The sequence below is a fragment of the Semicossyphus pulcher genome, unplaced genomic scaffold, assembly GCF_022749685.1.
Source record: "Semicossyphus pulcher isolate SPU_LCO1_2020_fin unplaced genomic scaffold, fSemPul1.0.p SCAF_1, whole genome shotgun sequence".
Lineage (NCBI taxonomy): Eukaryota > Metazoa > Chordata > Actinopteri > Labriformes > Labridae > Semicossyphus > Semicossyphus pulcher.
This window is the reverse complement of record NW_027211603.1, coordinates 13,444,885-13,468,725: the sequence shown is the minus strand read 5'-3', so window position 1 is coordinate 13,468,725 and position 23,841 is coordinate 13,444,885. Positions and strand designations below refer to the sequence as shown.

Sequence of the window (23,841 nt, the reverse complement as noted above, 5' to 3'; positions counted from 1 at the left end):
AATACTTAAACGTAAAAAAAACTCAATAAAACTGAAATTAATTTGAAATATTAAATAATTGAACTGCTCAGCTCAAAACAATTGCTCAACTGTGTATGCGCAAGGGTTGCGCTGAAGAACCGCACGAAGATAAACAAAAGCACTTCCTCGAAGTTGATGCTCATATGACTAACTTACAGCAATGGCAAGGCGAGGGATGTTTTCTTTAACTCTGGCTCTTTTATGTGGAGTAATATGTTATTCTTGGACAGAGAAGCCATCAAAAGTTTCATCTCCAAACATTATCATCATGCTGATGGATGACGTAAGTTATTTCCCCTGTTTTCTCTGTTTTCTCTGATTTCTTGTTAAGTTTCACAGCTCTGTTAGATCAATGAGTTTGACAGCCCTAACTATTACTTTCCTCTTTACTTCACCGTGTGTGCTTTTTCTGTTTCTGTGGGTTCTGGCGGAGCACAGCCCATCATTTAACATCTCATTGAATGTCAGTGCTTGCTCCCTGTTTGTATAGGCATGACTTGTTAACAGGGTCCAAATTCTTTTCCCTTTGCTTTTCAGATGGGTTGGGGGGACTTGGGGGTGTTTGGGCAGCCGTCTAAAGAAACCCCCAAGCTGGATGCCATGGCTGCTCAGGGCATGCTCTTACCAAATTTCTACACTGCTAACCCACTGTGTTCCCCATGTGAGTCAGCTTAAAAGGTTGTAAAACACAACCTGAACCAGCAGTTCCTCTTCCTCAAGATGTTCGATTAATTCACAGTTGCAGCCTTCTGTTTTCATGCAAAAATCATATAAAATGTAGGCGATTAATGGAAAAATAAACATAATTGACCTCATACAGAACCAATTTTGTGCAGAAAAGCAGGTACTGTAACTCCACTGTAGTGAGAGTTTTAATTCCCAGTTTGATATTTTTTTGGTGGATTCAGAGTTTGTTTGCTTTTTTGTTCTTGAATAGGAATAAAAACCCTGCAGATACATTTTTAGAAATGCTCGGTATACAAGCTGCTTTTCAGCATGACTACCTTGAAATTTAGATGTACAGTTTTTCAGCTGATAGCAGAGATTAATGTAAATTAATTAATTTATTATATTCCCAAAAAGTTCATTAAATTGTTACTGATATCAGCAGTTAATGATGCACACATAACAACCGAAGAACTGATGCCAGAGCAAGCCATATGTGTTCTGAAAACAACAATAAGTCATGTATGTAATGTATTAAATTAATGTATGTGGTACTGATGCCAGAAAAAAAGACACGAATACACTTGACTTTATTTGTTTGCTTGTAAAAATTCATGTGGAACACCAACTTGCAGACATCCTAATGACTTTTTTCCCCCCTGTAATTTTCCTTTAAAACAGCCAGAGCTTCACTTCTCACCGGGAGGCTGCCTATCAGAAACGGCTTCTACACGACTAATGCCCACGCCAGAAACTGTAAACTCTTACTTATATCTTTACAATGCTAATAATCCAGCTGCAAACAATTTCTTGCAGGTTTTCTCATTACTTAGTTAAGAATTTACATTGTGCAGTAAATTCATGGAGGGTTTATGACACTATTTTTTAACCTTTTTACAGCATACACACCGCAGGAGATAGTGGGAGGAATTCCGAGGGATGAGATTGTGATACCCCAGATGCTGAAAAAACAGGGCTACGTCAGCAAGATAGTTGGAAAGTGGTGAGCTCTTTATGTTTCTATAATCCCAGTTTTTTAAAGGTGCAGAAGTTTAAGAGGTGGTGTTGACTGCTGATGGCGGCTGTGGCTCAGGAAGTTGAGCTTGTTCACATACTGAAGTGTTCTTGAGCAAGATGACTAACCCTGAGTTACTCCTGATGGACAGGCCCGTGCCCTGCGTGTGTACGAGAGTAGATAGATTTTTATAAATATGTAATAAATAGCTTATATGTCGAAAAGCTCTCCAAGTTATTGTTTACAATAATCTGATAATATATTTTTCTATGCCTTTTTTCCTTTCCCTGAGGTATTTATTGATTTGAATTCCTTTCAATTTGAAACTTGTTAGAGAGGGCTCATTTGTCACACACAATATTATGTGCCTTTTGTTTTTGCTCTTTAGTAATGTACCCAGGAATGCTTACTTTTAACATTTTGAAATAAATACATAGGAACTGAATGTGATGAAGAGCAGCTGAGCTCAAAACTTCACCTTGATGCAATAAACTAGTGGCTGTTTCATGATTTGCACAACACCTTCCCCTTTTTGCTTCAGAAGTGCGTACATTCTTATCTCTAAAATGTTTAAATGTTATTACCCAACGCACAATCTCAGATCCCATCAGCTATAGTCTGAGACGATACAGCCTCTGGGGACACAAGTGAACGTGCCAGGCAGTAAGCGATAATCGACTGCTCGTCAAGACTTCCTTTTCCACGTGCTGCATTGTTACAGAAAGAGAAAAAGTTTTCTTGTGATTAACTTGTTATTTATGGGTCTTACCTTCGCCGAAATGTCAACAACATGATGCAGATTTGTAAGACGTAAAAATGCAAGTTTTGTCAGGTCTGTCCTCAAGAGGAGAAGAAAACTTAAAATGCTCGTTTGTTGAACGGAGGTCCGATCGATCTGATTCCTTCGAGGAAGTCGGAAAATCTGAACGCTGAACGGCTTTTGTGACACAGCGTCGAGGGAATTTATGTCAAGTTGAATTTTAGATCTAGAGCAGATTGTTAGCTGAACTTACTGCAGATGTCTGTTTATAGAGATTAATGAGAAGCTAAATCATCGTCAGATGACGCTGATAGGAGCCGAGATGTGATTGCGGCGGATTATGTTCCGCCTGGTTTTGCTCTCCTCACGGACTGCTTGTCCTGCACACACCGCAGCTTGCTGAAATGTCATTGGTCAATATTCCTCAGAATACAAGCGCAGTTCAAACAGAACACTTACCTTCCCGGAAATCCACGTCCCTGCCTACAGATTGTACATTTCTATGTAGAAACTGTAAATGGAGTTTACCCAACGCATAACTTTCCTGTAAAGATCAACTACCTATCTAAATATTTCAAGCCGCTGCAAGTTCATTTAAATACATTACTGAAGTGAATGGAGAACACTGACACTGTAAACATACTAAAATCAACAGAAATCAAAATAATATTGTTGTGTTTTTAGAAATGGTCTATAAAAGCAAAGTAGGTATAATTTGTGGTAATGTTATGAGTTTAAACCTGTAGAATAATCCTGTAGTCACATTGATTGTTTGTCACTGCAGGCATCTGGGCCACAGACCTCAGTACCTTCCACTGGAGAAAGGTTTTGATGAATGGTTTGGTGCACCAAACTGCCACTTTGGCCCCTACAACGACCGCAGCGAACCAAACATCCCTGTCTACAACAACTCTGAGATGGTTGGCAGGTACTATCACACACCAGCACTCACATATACATGATAGCGGACAGAAAAAAAAAGGCTAAAAATCTATAAAATCCTTCTCCCTTCATGACTCAGTGGAATACTTTGGCTGGCTGCTCCTCTGGATGAGCTGAGTGTCTCCCCTCCTTCTTCTTCTTCTCTGTACCAGCTGTGCTTGTGTTTTCCATTTTCCGCCCATTTGTTTTCCCCAAAACAGCCATATGTGTATTCAGGGTCATTGGAACTAGCAGCCGGGCGTGTTTTTCGCTTAGCCGTGGGTTTAATCAGCGCTGCATACCTGGGCCCTGGACAGACATACACACACGCATAGACACGTATACACACAGACACACACACGCCCTCCAGAGACGGCAGGTTGCGTTGGCTGTGTGCGAAGACACCTGGAGGAAGTGAAGCGTAGGAAAGAGAGATGCCTGTCAGTGCTTCTCTGCTCGCCGCGCCACGCTTCAGCAACGCCTCATAACAGTTCCCTCTGCTCAGCTCGCCTGAGACTTCCCAAATACGCCTTTCACCGAAATCTGCAAACAAATGCCACAAGAGGGGAATGAGCTGAAATCTATTGTTTTGATAGAATCGTCTGCAGTTGTTCTTTCAGTTTACAGGCAGATTGAAGGCCCTGATAATACGAGCAGGTCTCATTGCATGAATCATTTCAGGTAGTTGAATATGCAACCGGGAAATGTTATGTTGTAGCCTCAGCTGGTATTCAGAAAGGACGATAAGTGTGAACTGATAATGAAGCTTTGTTTCATGAATCATGTTTTCCAGATACTATGAGGAGTTCAGTATTGACAAGAAGACAGGAGAGTCCAACCTCACACAGCTCTACACGAAGGTAACCTAATGCTCCCTATATCACAGGATTTAACCGTGTCAAAGCAACAGCAGTCTAGTTTCAGAGTGTCCTTTTGTAAAGCAATTCGTTAAATAAATCAACTTTCGGAGTGTTGAACATTAAAGCCCCAAATCATAAATCCGTTAATGAAGATATTAAAAATACAGTGAGCCAGATTTTGGCCTTTGATCATTGTTGAGCGTTTCACCAGCAGAAGTCGACTGTCAACGTTTGCGCACACTCGTCTTGATTATCTCTGCTGCTCACTTCCTAAGATGTGCTTGTGAGAGATAAATTGTATGTGCGAACATGCATGACAATGTTCCCCACAATTGGGACCTTGGTTCTCCTGTGGTTCTTACATTAGGACTCCTGACGTAATCTCACGCCAACACAGCCAACATTTTTTGTTGCCTTTGCAAAAAAAACTGTATCACAGTTCAGTCTTCTATCCATTACTTAAAGTGAGGTCATTTGAACTAGCCGTGCTAGGTTTAAGGTGTGCACTTTCCTAAAACATACAATCTGTAAGAAATTTCTCAGTATATAAATTACTCTTCAAAGTAAACTTAATTATATTTTTGGCTGACCGCCGGGGCAGCCCTACAAACGGGTCTGTATGTGACTGACTGACTGAGTGAGTGAGTGACAGTACTTTCAGAGCCATACAGACAGAGAGAGTCGTAGCATCGCAAAGGTGGCTCATGGACCTCCACTGACGCGACTCTCTGTCTATACAGCTCTGGATACTTTGTTCGGGGAGTAGGCGGGGCTGCTCCTCCGCTGCTCGTCCGCTGTCCTCACCCAATAAACTAGAAACTAAGTTTACTTCATACTCAAGTCTTTTGACATCTGCACTGACAGTGTTGTAACTCTCTCACACCTCCCACCTCTACAGGAAGCTCTTGAATTCATCCAACGTCAGACTGAGGCCCAGCAGCCCTTCTTCCTCTATTGGGCTCCCGATGCCACTCACGCCCCTGTCTATGCCTCCAAACGCTTCTTAGGGAAGAGCCAGCGAGGCCGGTACAGTACATGCTCCTGACCGGCTCCGTTATCAACACACAATCCAGCAGATGCAAACGGTTGAGATGTTTTTCTCACGGGGAATGGTACAAGCTGTTATTGTCTGTGTTCTGTAGGTATGGAGATGCAGTGATGGAGCTAGACGACAGCGTTGGTCTGATCTTGTCGGGGCTGAAGAGTCTTGGTGTGGCAAAAAATACCTTTGTCTTCTTCACCTCTGATAATGGAGCGGCTGTGTCGTCTGGCCCAGGCCAAAGTAGGCACTTCAAATGCACACACACACACTTTTTTCTTGATCCGTCTTAGTCTTTCTCATTTTCTATCCTGTGTGTGTGGTTGAATTCAAAGACACCTGTGTGATCTTGTGCTTCTGACTCCTCAGGTGGCAGCAACGGGCCGTTCCTCTGCGGGAAGCAGACCACCTTTGAAGGGGGCATGAGGGAGCCTGGCATTGCCTGGTGGCCTGGACACATCAAAGAGGGCACGGTGAGAATACCCCTGTGATTTAAAGCTTTTGCTAAGTTAAACCTCCAAAAACAATCATTGATGATCAACATCATAATCCCTGCAAGCAAGAGTTAAATCCAGAGCCAGTGTTTTTCCTTTCTTCTGAGCATTGTTGCTCCCTGATGTTCAGCCTATCAACAGGTACCAGGAGCCGACACGTTCTCTGTAAAGCTCCCGGCACCACACAGGACTGTAAAGCAGGTTGAAAGTGAAGGAATAATTATTGCGCTAATCCTCTCTTTTGAACGATTGTTGCTTTTTTGTTTCATTTGTGTATCATTTTCCACTTTACATGCGCACACTCTGATCTGCTGTCGCTGTAACCAGATAATCTCCACTAACTTCTGTCGAGTGATTGAACTCCCCACACAGCAAAGATAAACTGATTGCGGCCACGAAGCGTGTGGGCGCTTATTCCTCTGTTTCCTCAAATACTTTTGGCTGGAATTAGCACCCCAAACTCTCTCTCTCTCTTTTTTCCTCGCACCCCCTCCCCAATTTAACCCCCCACCCACACCGTGATCCTCTAAGCCTGTGCGTTCTGCAAATGACTTTTAATTGTATTAGGGGCAGCTGTGACACGGGGCTGTGACGCAGAGGGATTTGGTGGAGGAGCGAGCGGAGGCTGCAGTCGGCAGTAAGCCTTGCCCCTGGCTCATCTCACAGGGGTGTGCTGGGGCCTGATAGCACAGCGGAGCAGCGAGGGAGAGGGGGATTGGGAGCGTCTTAAGCGGCTAATCTGTTTGTGTGTTTGCTGAGGTTGGATTGAGCTGTAATGAGGACTTCAGTATCTGAATATGCCAGGCGCTCAGGATAAAGGAACGGAGGGGTGGAGGATGGATGGAGAGGAGGGGGGCACAGGGAAGGAAGCAAGGAAGAAGTAAAAAAAAAAAGAGGTGCCTGGTGTAGAAAAGAGAAAAGGAGGAAGAGGAGTGCTAAAGACTTTGGCACTGCCACGCTGCCAGGAGGCTTTGCTGCACCTGCAACACATTATAATTGACCAGTGTGTCTGTGTATACATGTGTCCTTTTTGTTTGATTCTACGTGTATATGCATGCTTTTTATACGTATGTTGGATGAGGTTTGTGTTGCACAGATCTCTCTCAGCTCTACCACTGCAGAACGTCATAAAACACCTACATGTGTGTCTGTATTTCCATGTGCAGCTGTGAGACCGAGGGTCAATAGATCCTCCCTGAAGCTCTCTGGGGTTGTGATGACAAAGCTGCATTGTTGGAGCTACTGTACTCTCCAGCTCTGGATTTATCTCTATGCTGCTTGGGAGGGGGGGACAGACCATACACGGGGTCGCCCCCCTCACTTGTTTGTATTCTTCTGAAATCTCTGTTGATCTGTGCATTGAAAGTCCATAAGCTCTTCGAGACAACAAACAGGCATTCAAGCCTTTGTTATAGAGGGATTTCTGCAGGCGTATTCTAGCAACTGATGCTTCTTTACAATGTAAAGATGAGGAGACAAGTTTTGTAAGGGACTGGTGATAGAAAGATAACTTGAGCCTGTGTTTCAACATACCTTAAGCAGACCAAAAGTCCGTTGTCTGCGTGATGAAACTACGAATTTTACGTGTGAACGCGCAGGAAGTTGTGAAACAGTCCGGCAGATAGAAGGTGTGCAGGAATGAAGGAGCGTGGTTGCATGCTGAAGCAGGTGCACATTCAGCATTCTCCCGGTGCTGCAGGGGGGCGAGGGGCAAGCATGGTGATGAGGGGTGGTTGGTGGCTGTAGGAACAAAGATGGGGAGCTGGGCAGGGTGGGGGTTTGTCTGCCCCACAATGTTGTCGAGCGTCACAATCCCTTTTGTTGGGTTTTATCAGGCGGCAGACACACAGGCAGAGTGGCAGAGACAGGGATGGAAGCACTGCCTCCTCAGATAACCAACATCAGCACTCACAACAAAGAAAGAAATGAGAGGAAAGGAGGGAAAGAGAATGTGACATTAATAGAGAGTGATGAGTCAGTCGAAAGAAAGGAGAGAACAAAGGGTGAAGGGAGAATGAAGTTCAGTGACGACTGTGAAAAGAGGGCAGAAGTCTGAGTGGGAAAGTTTTGCTCCCGCAAGTTATTACCAACTAAATGTCAGTTTTGCTTCCTCTTGTGTCCTTTTGTCCTGTCTTATTTAGTGGTTTGTGTGTGTCTGTGTGAGGGGGCCTTAAAAAAAAATGAAGTGATGGTCTAAATCTGTTAGTGTTTGTGTGTGTGTGCGAGAGAGTGTCTGGATGTGCAGATAGATCATGGAATGCATTGCAAAGCCTTTTCTGTGGCTAGTTCTGTGGATACAGAAGAAAAGGGAATTCATTTCAGTGCTTAGGAAGAGCTTGTGTGTATGTGTGTGAGTGTGTGTGTGTGTGTGTGTGTATGCGTGCTGGCTGCCGATAGGAGCACAGCGGCACATGGCGGTGCAGCTGCAGAGGCCTGATAGCGCTATCTGATTGTGAGCGTGCCGTCTCCCTCTAAGGCTCGCTCAGGAGAGAATGGAACGGAAGATCAAGGATGACAGCGAAAAAATGGCATTTTATCTGAAAATAGTTCAAAGTTTATAAATAAAATAAAGCTTTTCACTGGGACTGGGAGAAGGAGATAAAACACCAGCTCGCTCCAGCTCCAGCCGCCTGCTTGCCCGGGCCTTGTCCTTTCCCTACTTCCTCTCCTCTTTTCCTCCGCTCCTCCTTTTTGCTTTCCCCCGCTAAAAAATCTCATTTAGAACGAGAGGCATTTTGGAGTTTTTTTATAGAACAACCTGGAAGCAGAGATTAGAGAGGAGACTGAAGAAATGCACCTATTTCCTACATATGTACACAGAACCGCACATACAAACGTCCTATCATGACTGTGCATTGTTACCTTGTTTACATTCATACAGAAATACGGCATAAAAAGAGCAAGTTCGTGGTATTCCTGCTGCATTCAATCGTTGTGAACTCATGTGAACTATGCCAACCAACTACCCACCAGTAGCAACAAATCGTGGAGCAAAATGATGCAGAGATTTTGCTAGGAAAAAGTGTGTGTCTGTGTGTGTAGCACGCACCTGCCAAGGACCAATTAGTGTTCTAATCACCGAGAGGACACTTTGCCAGTCCTAATTTCTTCATAGCTCTTCACTTTCTCTAATCACTTCTCACAGGTTGTGTGAAATAGCGTCTCATTCTGCAGGGAGTGAATGTGTGTTTAAATGTCTCCGTCCTTTCGCAGATAAGTTTCCAGTTGGCCAACGTGATGGACCTGTTCACCACCAGTCTGGCTCTGGCCGGCATCAGTCCTCCTGATGACAGAACCCTTGACGGACTGGACCTGACTCCTGTCCTGCTGAATGGCTCACAGAAGCTTCAGAACAGGTGAGTTCACACACCGGCTGTTACAGAATCCCATTTTAGGTGTGTGATTACACCCCTGAGCGGGAGAGCAGTGTAAGTGAGCAGTGAAAACATGCACGTGGCATGTTCCAAGATTAGTTGGTCCAGCACTTTGGTTCAGTCTGAACAATCTTAACAACTTCAGGAAGGAGTGCTGTGAAACTTTGTAAAGACTTTCATGTTTCCCAGCCGGTAAAGACTTTTTCTCTTGTTCCATGATGAGGTCGCCATTTGTGGTTTTGAGTAAAACATTTGGATGGATAAGACCGTTATTTTTTATGACTTCATGTCTCTATTAGGATGATTTGTTTCAACTTGCACGATCCCATGACTTTTTCCATCAGTAAAACTTTTCATTTATCACCATTAAATTGCAAAATGTACAACATACAACACATATTATCAAATTAATAGTTAATAACACATTAGTCAAAGATTATAAACAAACCTCTTAAACATCAGCATGTTAGCACGTTAAAGGTTAGCATGTTACTGTGATGTTAGAATGTAGCTTAAGGCGCTGCTGAGCAGAACCTCACAGAGCAACTACTATGGCTGTAGACTCGTTTCATATAAAGCCGCTTTCCCACTGGTCCAAAAAAACCCAGCTTTTTTGCTTAATGGGAAAGGTTACAATCAGCATTCAGACCCGGGTAATTATCGCCTCGGCTCTGATCGGCATTGATGGGAACACAAAACCCGTGCGGACACACTAATCTCCTCCCCCCTCTCCCGCATGACTCTATGCTCCATCGGTAACTTCTGCGACTCCTTGTCATCTCAGCTACAAATTCTGCCCGTCTCCGTCCGAGCAACGCACGAACATCGTCCCAAATTTGTCAGCGCCATGTTTGAGGAATAGACTGAATGAGTAATAGATACAATAAAGACCTAACCACCGTAACATCTTCACTGTTTACTAACCCTGTTTCGGGCGCGTTTGTGATGTCAGACAGTGACGCAGCAGAAAAGAGACCGACAGGAGTATACTCCACTGGCAATGGGAAAAGAGACAATCAGCATGTATAAGCAAATCTTCTAGGGTCTGAAAAACATGTGTCAACACGTTACATTTACATGGGAAAGGGGTATATTTGGGGAAGGGTGGTGCAGTCGCCAGCAGGTTCATGGTTCGAATCCCAGTTAGGACAAAGAGGACCTTTCTGTGTGGAGTTTACATGTTCTCCCCGTGCATGCGTAGGTTCCCTCCGATAGTCTTCCTTCCACAGTCCAAAGACATGCTCGTTAGGTTGACTGGTGACTCTAAATTGGCTGTAGTTGTGAATGTGAGCGTGAAAGGTTGTCTGTCTCTATGTGTCAGCCCTGTGATTGACTGGCGACCTCTCGCTCAGACAGCTGGGATAGGCCCAGCCCCCTCTGCGACCCTGAACAGGATAAGTGATATAGATAATGGATGGATAAGTTTCCAAATTTTAGATGATTTTTAGGTGAATACATTGTGAGAATGAGCAAAAATAGTAACTTTAAAGCTGGGATAGGCATCTGTGAAAAATAAACAGCCAGAGAATGCAAGATTTTGTTTTCAAAAGTATTTGAATAATAAAATATTTAATCCCAGAAAGACACTCTCCCCAAACACATGGATGTTCTCTGCCTCACTTGCGGTGCAGGATGATTCCTCAGACAGCGTTGGGGAGAAGGAACGCAGTGCGTCGATGTCATCACTAACATTGTAAAAACGTACTTTCTCTGCCTTTCTTTAGCAACTTTTGCTAGCTCTCGCCTGAGGACTGAAGACTTTGCTCATGTTTAGTGCGTACATGGGCTGGTTGTGCAAAGGTAGGAAGGTAGTTACATAGATGGACTCGTAGGCTATTTCAGTCTCAATGAAATGATTGGATTAATTTATTACATTTCATTCTTTTCTCTCAATCTATCTCTCGATCTATCCCGCCTATCACCCATCCCACAAGTGTGAGCGTGTCACCTGGGAAGAAACAAATGTAAGTCACATTTCTTCCACTTCTTCCACAGGCCCATCTTCTTTTACCGAGGCAATGAGCTGATGGCTGTGAGGCTGGGACAATACAAGGCTCACTACTGGACCTGGAGCAACTCATGGAAGCAGTTCAACACGGTAACACTGCCTTTTAAACACAGCGACTCTGCTCTTGTTCCGCGCTGCCACATCCTCCCTCTTTGTCTCTCTAATCTAACTCAAACACACAAACACTTTCACTGTTGGTGTTATCTTGAAAATGGCTCATCAGTTGACTGCTGTGTACATCAGCGCGTAATGAATATTAATGAAGAGCCCCCACATCACGAACTTACATCATTCATCAGCCGCTTGACTTGTTTGTTCTAACTCCAGTGGAGATTTCTTCCTCCCCATTTACATACCGACATTTCCTGCTGTACACTCGTTCTTTCGGCATCACGGGGCTCTAAAAGAAGAGAGATGCCAGCAGTATCTCTCTGTCGTAATTACATCAACTCTATTCTGATTAAATGCATGAGGAGAGATGTGAAATCTGACACTTAAGAAGCAGGATGGTGCGGCCCTTCTGTCTCTCTGTCCACAAAAACATGTCCGCCTGTCCTCCCTGCGTGGCTCTGCTTTCCCTGTGATCCAGTTTGTTTTATGCCCCATCGGTCGCTTAAATTGCTCTCTCCTTCAGGGCTGCTGAATCAATAGCAGCCTCCTTTATCAACTCATGTGAACTGAAGTGGAACTTCACAAATAATGGCGTCTGATTGCCTGTGAGTTGCCTATCGATTGGTGTGTATGTGTGTGCGTGTACATGAGAAAGAGAGAGAGGACAAGAGAAAACATGAACATGTATGTGATGTTCAAATATACGTGCGTGTCTGTGTGTTTTATGGAGCTCCTACAAGTTAAATCCCCTTTATGCTTCATAGCATATGGCTGCATCTATAAACTGACCATCTCTCGTTACCCATAGTGCATTTAATGTGAATAAAGTGACTTATAAGCTCAAATTGAGCTGTTTCACACAGTCAGACTATGCATGAAATATTCTGAAAATTACCTTTTAGATGGAAAATATGTTTTCAGGTCTTTATTTAAGCCTTCTGTGGTAGGAATAACATTGATTATTGATCATTTCCAGACTATTTTGACCCTTAAAATCCATTAATAAGCTTCATTTGAACTCGTCTTGCAGCAGAAATTCACAATCAAACCTAAAAAAAACCCCCACTAAATAAACACTTAAGAATATAATTTGAGTTTCTTGGCCCATGGTGAAAACATAAACAAGGGAAGATGTGTGTCTATGAAGAAGAACGAAATTACAGGTTAATAGCTGAGAGACGTGTCGCTCTGTTCTGGCTGCGTTCATGCAGCTCAGCCATGAGGAAAATGAGAAATTTCACAGGCTTAAATGGTTCTCATCAAACTCTCTCGAGGCAGAGTGCTGATGTTAATATTGCGAAATACAGTTTGTCGTGACTGTGGCTCCTTTGTATCTGGATTGCTGAGTAACCTAAGCTACATTAGGAGCTCTGTGGCAGGCGTAATAGCTTTTTTAACCTAGTTGAATACATGACCAGGCAGGGAATGAAAGTGGAAGATGACTTGTTTCCCAGACTGCTGTTAGTCCTTCTCTAGTTACTTATTGTAACAGTTTTAGCACCAATTTTCTTTGCAGAAACTGAAAACAGATATAGAAGTACAAAGACGATTTATTTACAGCACATTTTTAGTGAGTGACGGTACTTTCACAGCCGTACAGAGAGAGAGTTGCGACATTGCAATGGCGGATCGTGGAGCATATTGGACCTCCACTGACGCGACTCTCTGTTTATACGGCTCTCGATACTTTGTTCGGGGAGTAGGCGGGGCTGCTCCTCCACTACTCGTCCGCTGTCCTCACCTATGTCCGCAGTGCGCACCTGCTTTCAAACACGTTGTCATCAGCCTCATAAGGACAGTCCTTGTAACACATTGCCCACAAAAGCGCACATTGACCTGATGTGGTCAGACACATACTAGGGTTTGACCTAGTCTTGTTAACAAAAAATCTCATCCTGCTTTCTTTAACAGTCATATGTATTGCTCACTTTAAATAGTTGTAAAATGTCAGCATGCACGCTTCCTCTGACACCACCCATCAGCAGTTTCAGGCATTAAAAATAACTATATAGAAATAGTCAATGTTGTCGCTGATGGTCTGGTTTGCTTTTGTAGCTCATATAGAGTCATCAGAATTAATTTCAGTCTGTTTCATAACCAGCGAAAAACTCCTCACAGGAGCTTTGAGCCAGAATCAACATAAAGTGATTGTTCTCTTTCAAGAATTTCCAATAAATCAAAATAGACACCATCATTTTCCTCCCCGCCCCCCCAGGTGCTCCTGCACCTTATCTTGTAATAGCGACTCCTCTGCTCCACTTTGAAAGCAGCCTGGTTGTATCCATAGCATTAATGTCAGGGGAGATATGGACTTCTTGCTGTTCTGTCTTTGGTACAAGAGACAGAGTCAGAGAGATACACACAGCAGGCGTCACTGGCTGCTCCTCTGGGATGAGTTTTTTTTTTTCTCATTCTTTTCTGCATTTCTAAGCTGTTGGCTTCAAACGACAGGACAAGACTGGATGAGAGGAGGCTCTGCAGGGCGGGGCGGGGGGGGGGGGGGGTTGGGGGGATCTATCCTTCTCTCTTTCTCTCTCTTCTATATGTATTTTGAGGTGCTCTGTTGAGCGGTCTCAGAGGGGGGGCAGCAACAGGGCCTTTCAGATGAATGCTTTCTCAATATTAGTTGTGCTCATCAAAAAGTGTGTGTTAGTGTGTGTGTGTGTGTGTATGAAGAAGGGGGCAAATCTCCAGGGGGGTTCTGGAAGAGTGTGAGTGACTCAATCAGGCTGCGGTCGCTGCCAGCCTCATGAGAATGGAGTCAGGGAGCAGGAGCAGAGGCGTGGAGAGATGAAGGGGAAGGCAGCTCAAGGATAGAAAGTCCTTTATTTTTCTTGTTACTTGAACCTCTCTGTGATGCACCGACAGTAGCTGCATAAATAACACAATGGACTACAGGACAGAGTGGATATCGGTCATACTAACAAGAGTACACACGGAGATCAGACTTGCAGGCGGCTAACAGCTTAAATTTGAACGTCCGCTGACTTCAGTACAATTTTAAAATTCTACATTGTAAAAAACACAAAATGAAATGTTCTTATCTACATGTGTCTCAACTTAAATGTTACACCATCGAACATGACCAAACTGGACACACCAAGGAACAACACAACAGGAAGTTAAAAAGAAAGTCACGATGATTAGCAAAATAAAATCAAGTATCAGAGAGAGGAAGATGAAAGGACTTTTCATTTCATTTTTCACTTACATTTTACTTATGTGGTGCATAAAGAGAAAAAGCATATTCCTTTTTCCAAATCGTTGGACTGAAATCGATGATTGTTTGAGCTGTAACGGCTGTTCTATGCTTTCCTATGTTGGCCATTCGTCTTATTCCAGCGTATATACAGATGTCTGGGTCACATGGGACTTGGCTGAATGGTGAAGTGTTCTCAGTGGTTTAACAATGAAAAAAATAATCCATGTAGAATAATATCATATACATTTGAAACACAGAGATACAAACCCTCCTATCTGATCCATTGAGCTGGTCCATTTGTTTTCTCCTTAAAGTAACAATCTTGAAGATTTTCATGCAAATGTCTGTCAAGTCACTATCTATCGCCAAATGGTGATTGAGCCGATGGCCCACTGATTAAAGCCTTTGCATTTGCAGTATTACAGACTGGGTGTCTGTGGCGACTTTCATGGTAAATCCCAAGCTGCGCCCAGTTAGTGACGTGTTTTCTATCACCCAGCAGTGGTTGGTCTGCCAGAGAGGGTAGGTGGAGCTATGCGGATGCATTTCCGGTTTCTGTAAATGTTGCGAGTAAGACAGTAATCTACTATGGCTGAACAAACAAAGAAAAGATCGATGACTACAGATACAACTTCAAAAATAAGTGAAAATCCAAAGAAAAAGAAACAAATTCAACACTCAGATGAAGGCAAACAGTCTAAAAAGGAAAGCGAGTGTCAGCGAGGAAAATCAAGAGTTACTACCGGAGCGTGGACGCTACACATGCAACACTGTCTGGATATCTGGGAAGTGTGCTCCTGCAATTACCGTTTATCACCATAGCTGCCACCAAAGAGAACAGAACTGAGATCTTCAAGATTACAACTTTAAATGTGTGAATGTCTAAATGTCTAACAAAATGATACCTTTATTATCAGCCACAAATCTAATCCCTACTCTCCTTCAGTGACATCAGTATGCATATACAAAGATCTTACTCTCCAGCAATCCAGGATAGGTCAATAACACGACGAAGGCTCTAAACTGATGTTGGATTAGAAGTGTGCTTCGATAAATCAAACTTAGAGCCCTCGACTTTTCTGCCTCCGTTTGTTGACATCATTATGTGCCAAAATATATTCACATTAATATGAACCTGTTGAAGTAAAAAACGGTTTGTGTCTTTTTGTGTCTTTTCTCTGCCAGGGCATCAACTTCTGTGTAGGTCAAGAGATCCCTAATGTGACTACTCACAAGCAGACAGAGCACACAATGCAGCCACTCATTTTCCACCTGGGACGGGATCCTGGAGAAAAGTACCCAATCAGGTTAGTTCTCTGACAAAAACTTAGAGCAGGTGCCCCATGCTGCAGTCCTCGACGCACTGATCGCAGGTTGGACTCCCAGTCTGTGATCATTTGGTGCATGTCATCCCGCACTCTCTGTTCCCCACATTTCCTGTCTCACTTCAGCTGTCCTATCAAATAAAGGCAAAAGCCAAAAAAAAGATCTTAAATTACAAATTCTTACAACTAATTTCAAATAGGGAGAAGAGGGGAAGAAAAGTAAAGCAGCAGAAGAGGGCAGTCAGCCAGGACCAGGTGAAGAGGTGTTAGAAAATGAACTGTAGAGTGAGTGGTGTAAATAGGAAGGCAGTTTGCCTGTTGCTAGCACAGTCTGTGTATGAGATCAATGCTGATTCAGTGGCATGAAAAAGAAGGCGAAGGATTGATCCGCTCAGCCAGAGCGCGCCTGATTACACCCTCCTCTTTGTGATTGCAAACAGCTCCTTAAAGATCGCTATCTGGACCCGAGCCCTCCAGTGCACCGCTGCAGGTTAAAATTGCAAGATAAATTGTTCGGGTCTAAATCGAGAGCGAGTGCTGTTTAATGGAGTTTTGCGTGTCTCTGCCGGAGAGTTAAGAATCGCCCAGAGGAGAGAGTGACGCCAGAGGACACAGGCTGCCAAGGCTGAACTAAAACTATGACTAAATATGGATGCAAAGATAGACGAGCGTCCTCTTTTACAGTCGATGCAGAATGTTTCTGTGATACTTCTCGCAGGCTGACACCATAACTAATACATTTAGATCATCTCTAAATCGCTTTGATGAGAGAATTTTCCTTTGTGTTCGCTCCGGCTCCCCGCTGCTATGAAACCTCCTGGATTGACCTTTTCCTTTCTGCCTTCTGCAGCTCTTCCTCTCGTATTTCTCTCTGTGCTCGTCTCCTCTTTGCCTCCTGCCTCCTCGAGCTCCTTCAGTTCTGGAGTGAGATTGGATGATAAAACATTTATGTTGTTTTTCAATTGCTCACCTTTTTAGCCTTGCTATTCCATTGGAAGAATTAAAAAAGCGATCAATACGCAGCCTTGTGCTGAGTGCACAAGAATCAAAATGACACACTTTGTCTTCAGTTGGGTCACTGAGTTCGTCTTTAAGGTCACCCCCTGGACACCCATCTGCACGACCTCTTCTCTGTTCATGCACTGCTCCTCTTCTATCCTCTTTAATCCCTCCTCCTCTCCAAACTTTTGTCTCTTTTTTCTTGTTACTTCTCTCCTCTCCTCACTTCTCACCACTCAGCTGCTGTCCCTCTGCATCCTCTGGGACCAGTCTCCTCCATCCTTGTAAAGTGTGTGTGTGTGTATGTGTGTGTGTACACGTGTGTATGTGTGCATTTTGTCCGTGTGCTCCTCGCTCCCCCAGCTGGACTGGCTGCCTGGCTGTCATTAATCTCTGTCTGCACCTAAAGAGCCACTTAAGATGATGTAGGGCCTGTCTGCACACATACCTTCACTACTGTCGCAGCCTGTGATAAAGCAAATAGCGCACACACATAAACACAATCACAGGAAAACAGTACGGGTTATTATTTTGAAATTTAGGAGAGAGTTGGGAACAAAAATACAGATTGTTTCCGTAGTTTTCGACAAATTTGATTGGAGTCGGAGGATGAAAAGGCCTGTAAAGGTGGTCCAGGAAAGAACACAGACCCACCCAGGTCTGCCTCCACCTCACTCAGTGAGTTTGGATCCCCATTGGTTCACAGCCTTTCCCTGCCTTCCACTTCTCCCTCCACCTCTGTGACCCCGGGCCCTGAGGTTAACACATCCTACTTTCCTCACCACCCACCACCGCTCACATCCCCAGAGCCCCCCCGGTCATCCAGAGTGTAGTCCCAGCCCTCACACTGCAGGCAGCGCCGCACGGTGTGGCCTCATCTGCTGCCTGCCACCAGCCTCTTGTGTCCCCAATCAATAGTCCTTACTGAAGTGCTCAATTTCCACCCGGGTGGAGAAGGATGGTGGAGGGGAGGGGCAGGCAGGACAGATGTATTTGATTGTCTCCTCAATTCCCCCACCTTCTGCTACTGTGTGTTTGTCTGTGTGTGTGTGTGCGTGTGTGTTCCAGCAATAGTGTTATGAATCAGTAATCAGAGTGGTGACACACCTGAGCAATGCCCCCGTCCCCCTTGGGTGCCATACATTATAAATCAAAAGGCTGGATTTGCATACAGGCTGCTTATTATTCCAGAATTTGCCTGTACACCAGTAGGCTAAGGGTTATAATCATGATAATGAGCTGTGCTGACTGTGGCCTTTTTATTATTTGTTTGCAGAGGGGGCATAAACAAATGATATTATTAGTTTTTGATTTAGAGGTCTGCACTGTAAGATTCTCGGCGCATCGACAAAACAATGTAAACTTTCTGCATTTTCTCAGCACATGCATGCTTTGCTTGCAGAGTTGTACGGAGAAACTGGATGCTTAAAGCACTCTGATAAACCTCCCTTACATTTGCTTCTTATTAAGTCGCTTCATCACTTATCACAAAATGAATCACAACCACGAGCAGTGGGCACAGATAGCAGGGGAATGAAATATCCCTCTCGCTGATTGGGATCGGGCGAAAGCGCGACTCGTGATGCCAGATAGCCGAAGCAATTTAATCTGAATGTGTGATTTTTAACCGAGGGGAGTAATCTGGTTTTCCTCTATCAGCTTGGGTCACAAAGCGTGGATAGTTAGCTTATGACGAATGTGGCACACCAGGAGAGAGACTAATTGCAGCCAGTGCACTCACTACCAGTCGAGTAATTGTAGGGCAAAGTAAAGACTGAGAGCATCGAGGAAAGGAGCAGGTGCTGGCTGATGGAGGAAGCCTTGCTGCCCTGTGGGAGATCTAAGAGGGAGGGTGGGTGTGAGCTGGACAGGGCCTGGGGTTATTACTCTAATTGACACTTCACCTCACACACATGCACATGTTCCCCGGGGGCCAATCAGAGGGCTGGCTCTGCGGCGGAGGGAGGATGGAAGGCTGGCACAGGTGCTGCCTGCGAGTGTATCAGGGGTGTAATTGCACTGCTGATATTTGTCTGTCCGTGTGTCACGCCACCAGACGCCCACTCCCCCAACACACACACACACACATGCGTGCACACACAGCCCATTAACCCTACAGGTCCTATTGAGAGCAGCGTTCCTTTGAAAGCCTTCGGGGCCCCTGTGTTTTACACACTGAATATAATAATGCACAGAGGTGCTCGGCTCACTGGTGTCCAACAGCAGTAATTGAGAGACAGGGGATGGGAGAGGGGTTACATGGTTCACCCTGCTGAGTGCGCCTTTCCAAAGGGTGCACGAGTGGACAGCGTGTTAGTGTGTGTGTGTGTGTTTTGTTGTTGACAGCATGTCCCCCTTCTGATATAATGAGTAAAGCTTGTGTGCAATCCACGCAAAAAGCACAATTGTAGGGATTAGGTTCATGTGTGTGTGTTTATGTGTGTGCTTGTATGTCTGACTCCCAACTCAAAGTAAAACAAATTCAGACGAAAACCGACTGTGTGTTTACACTGTTTGTGGGTTATTCATCAATGGGAACAAAAACACATATGGAAGTGTGTGTGTGTGTGTGTGTGTGTGTGTGTGTGTGTGTGTGTATGTATAGATAACATATGTGTAACCTGTACATTTCAGACTTAGTGTCATCTTTAAGCTGTTTAATTCAAAGTAAAGCAGTTTTGTAAACGCCCTCTGGTTGTAGCGTCTGAAATGACAGGATTTATTGGCTGTCAGAAGTTGAGATGGACCTCTTTTTGTCTTTTCATATCTATTAGTCCAAAGTTGTCATATCAAAGATAATGACACAAATTATTAGTTTCAGCCTTCGGTCTTGTGTGTGTGTGCTTTGGCAGTGTTTCAACTGAGGAGTACCAGGACGTGCTGAGCCGGATCTCCCCGGTTGTGGAGCAGCATAAGAAGGAACTGGTGCCAGGATATCCCCAGCTCAACATGTGTGACGTTGCCGTGATGGTAAGATTTACATATAATAAATAAATATATCTTTACTTTATCAGTGAAATATCTGGAAAAACAATATATGTTGTAAACAGACATTAGTGTGCGTAGCAGCTCACTGATTTCCCACTGTATCCAGAGGCAGTGGACCAAACTCAGCTGATACTGTGTGTTTATATCGCTCTGCTCTCTCCATCACACTTGTACATCTGATCGATTAAAACATAAAAAGATACACAAAGATAACAAAAGTCTCTCAGTAGCAATCTTCATCAATTTCTGTTTTCGGTCAACTTAGAGCCTCAGAATGTTTCACTTGCACATTTGTAACTCCCTCGTCCCAGCTTGTGTATCTTGTTCTGACCTGAATCAGGGCCTCTCCTCTTTGAATGTCTGCCTGTCTCTCTTATGTGAAAAAACACTGTCTGTTAAAATGAACTAAAGCAGCTCAATACAGCAGTAGCACTGTCACCTCAAGCAGCAGAGATTGTGAATTACACAGCTGTGGATTCATTTGTGGCGTTGCACTGCCCCCTTGTGGTGAAAGAAGTAAACACAATTTTAAGTAGGGTTAAAGTAGGGAGCTGTGATGTGCTTAAATAATGGTCTACATGTCATTCTAATTAGGATCTATTGACATTTGATTTCTCATATCTCAAGCAAGCAATATCTTTAAATTGCAGTTACATTATTTTAAAGTAACAATCAAACTTTTTCATTTAAATAAATGTCTTTTAAGTCACTACCTATCACCGAATGAGTTAACACAATGGTGATGGAGCCTATGGCCGACTGATGAAAGCCTTTGCATTTGCAGTATATAGTATTTTTATGGACTGGGTGTCTGTGGCGACATTCGCAGAAGAAGTCACAAGCGGTGCCCAGTTATTGACGCGTTTCCTTCACCCAGCAGTGGTTGGTCTGCCAGAGAGAGTAGGCGGAGCTAAGCGCCTACTTTTCCGGTCTCTGCAAGTGTTGCGAGTAAACAGTAATCTACTATGGCTGAACAAACAAAGAAAAGATCGATGACTACAGATACAACTTCAAAAGTAAGTGAAAATCCGAAGACAAAGAAACAAATTTGACGCTCAGATGAAGGCAAACAGTCTAAAAAGTAAAGCGACCGTCAGCGAGGAAAATCAAAAGTTTGGACCGTTACAACCAGAATTGGGAAAAGTGCTCTTGTAATTACTGATTATCACCAGTGGGAGGCGCTCAAGAGCACATAAATTAACATTTTCGAGATTGTTACTTTAACCTACGTGTCTAAGAAGCAACTGAAATTTAGTGGGATTACATGGGTCTTCAAAATAACATCTCAATTAGTGTTTTACAAAAAAAAATATGCTTAATATGTTATTATTACATAATTTGAAAAGGTACCCATCCATTAGGCATCTAGGTATAATAGGACAGGATAAGAACCAAATATTAAAGACACAGGACAGGAAACTGTGGCCATCTAACAGCCCGAGACCCTCATGGCACAGGACAGGACACAAAATGACCTGGTGCTCTTTCCCCCTCTGACAAACAGCTAAACTCTTACAAGACAAATGCCTGTAATATCTTTAATAACTTCATATTCTTGACATTACTGTGATGCTGCTCTTTTATAGAACTGGGCTCCTGCTGGGTGCGAGAAGCTAGGAAAGTGTCTCAAAGTGCCAAAGTCTAAGCCCATGAAGTGCGACTGGCCACACTGAGAGCAGAACTGCTGCACCAGACGCCAGACGTGATGGAGAGGAAGGAAAACCTGGAGATGTGCCTGCACAACAACAATCAAACTTCTTATTTCAGAGGAAGTGTTTTTTTAAATTCTTTGTAAAACGGTTTATGTACCATGTTGAAGAGAAGGATGATGGGTAAAACTAGGGGAATTATCTTGGTATAAAAAAATATTTTGATTATGCAAATAGCTTTTACAGTTGTGATTTTAATGAGCCGACACATGATCTACCTGTTTACAGTGATTTTAGTCTCATCTCATTTTAGTGATAAAGAAAAGGGAAATGTATTTATGTCTGTTATATCTTAAATAATAAAGTGTGCCATGTTGGATTATGGGATTCATGCTGTCCCCTTAAACAAACTGCAAAACATGTTGATTACATTACAAAGTGATTTTTATGACATTGTATTACAACTCTTCAGGGACTGTTACACTGCTGCATGTGCAATATGAAGACGCCTGTTACTGCTCATTTTAAAGCTTTTATGCACTTCTGGTTGGATGCTAAGCTGCATTTCATTGTTCAGTATTTGTACTTGTGCAATGACAATAAATCTAATTTATCTTATCTTTATTGTTTATGTTGTCTAATACATAGTGACACTGCTGCAGCTGTTTTATTAATCGTGCTGTAATAGAAATACTTACATTATCCTGAATATGTGCACCTCAGTCCCTGTTTTATATATAAGATTAATCTTTTGATCCAGTTTGACGGCGTCCTGACAGGCCCTCTTCTTTGCCTCTGTGTATTTCCTGTTACAGTCAGAGCACTTACTTGTTTTGTTTAAGCAGAAGCTGCTGGTGTGAAAAAATTGCGTATTTTCTTACTTGCAGTCATTTCCTTTATACTTAAAAGGAAATTAGACAAAACAGGAAGCAGACAGAGTGAGCTCTCTTTTGCGAATGAAATCGTCATGTCAGAAGATCAAAGTAAGAACACTAACATGGAGGTGGACACGGCTTTTCTCAAATCCAGGAGGGGCATCCTGAAAGTAGCAGAGATGGTGAGACAACTTTGAACATCACCAAAAGCTTTTGAGTTTGCAGAAGTATTGCGGCTGCTGAGACGAGCTGGCAGTTCCCTCTGTGTTACAGATACAGCATTTGAGGAAATAACAAAGAAGCATCAAATGTCTGTCATGTACTGTAGTTAACAGTGTTTACTTTTGTTGATAGCAGTAACCGCACTTGCATAAACATGCATTTTAGAAGCTGAAGACTAACAGGATCAGTTGTTTGTGTAAAAAAAAAAAAAGTGATGAAGAAACAGTAAAAACTCAGTTCCTCTTTCTTTACAAAACTGCAGTGTGCTGCATGTTTATTTCAAGGCAATGAGTGAATCAGAATAAGTCCTGTGCTGGAAGTCGAGTGAAATCCTCAAGTAGTGCCAGCATTTAGTCATTTGTTTAGATATTTATTTTCTGTTTTTCTGTTCCAGGGGACTCTGTTTGTGGCATTCGTGTGCTTCAGTGTAGCATCCACGCCAGCGTACATCACAGCCACGGTGTTGGAGTTTCTGATCACTTTATTTCTACTCCTGCTCTACATGCTCAAACTCAACAAGAGGCTGACTTTCTTCTGCTGGCCTCTCGTTGTGAGTGATGTTTCACAGCACAACATTATTACGTCCTACATGTTTCCACAGCAGCCCTTGTGCTGGGATAAAAAAAGTCCTTCTTCACATGCTGCATATTTGTTCTCAAGCTCTTCTCTTTTATCTCCTCAGGATGTTTTCAATTCAGTGTTTGCAGCGGTCTACTTTATTGTCTTGAGCCTGCTGGCTCTGACTACATACACAGTCACAGGCGTGCTGGTCGGAGGGGTGAGAAGAACTTCTTTAATCTATAATTGCATCTTGGTTGTGTTTTCCTGTCAGTGAAATTAAATATCTAAACATTGCTTTTATGTGCTGTAACCCAACAATATAAATTCCTGTGGAAGATTTAGCATCTCTCTCCCTCTCCCTCTCTCTTCCACACTGGAAACCGGATGTGCTGTCATATACTGTGATGTATTTATTTTGAAATTTGCTCTCTGTTTGCAGATAGTCGGTTTCCTGACGGTTGGGCTGCTGTGTGCGGACAGCTACATGCTTTTCAAGAACATCACATTCAACAGGCCAAGACGTGGAACCGTGAATCCAGACGCTGAATGAAACAATAAACTGCAGTGAATTAATACATTAAAATTATTGTTTTACGTGAGCATTAAAAACATAATATCCCCTACCATTAAACCTGAATAACCAGGCTGACGTGTACAGTATGTTTCTTGACTTTTCAAAGTTTGTACCAGCTTTCTGCATATTTCAGATTTCATCTGTGATTCAAACTTGAGCTGCAACTATTTGAAACAT

The 23,841-nt window shown here is 43.3% G+C and overlaps 2 protein-coding genes across 2 annotated transcripts; both read left to right on the top strand.

Annotated features, from left to right (window-relative positions):
- The first annotated feature begins 184 nt into the window (after positions 1-184).
- galns (galactosamine (N-acetyl)-6-sulfatase) lies at positions 185-21,989 on the top strand. Its single transcript, XM_069657879.1, has 14 exons — positions 185-304; positions 559-682; positions 1,369-1,443; positions 1,588-1,690; positions 3,247-3,390; positions 4,177-4,243; positions 5,142-5,269; positions 5,386-5,525; positions 5,652-5,755; positions 8,990-9,132; positions 11,146-11,248; positions 15,657-15,778; positions 19,648-19,765; positions 21,370-21,989. Exons 1-14 carry the CDS (start codon positions 197-199, stop codon positions 21,454-21,456), a joined length of 1,566 nt encoding a protein of 521 aa, XP_069513980.1. The 5' UTR covers positions 185-196; the 3' UTR covers positions 21,457-21,989.
- A 374-nt stretch (positions 21,990-22,363) lies between these two features.
- Positions 22,364-23,765, top strand: LOC138586428 (CKLF-like MARVEL transmembrane domain-containing protein 3). The gene is made up of 4 exons (XM_069657886.1): positions 22,364-22,489; positions 22,924-23,079; positions 23,212-23,307; positions 23,530-23,765. The coding sequence occupies exons 1-4, from the start codon at positions 22,400-22,402 to the stop codon at positions 23,638-23,640; spliced, it is 453 nt and encodes a 150-aa protein (XP_069513987.1). The 5' UTR covers positions 22,364-22,399; the 3' UTR covers positions 23,641-23,765.
- The last annotated feature ends 76 nt before the right edge of the window (positions 23,766-23,841 follow it).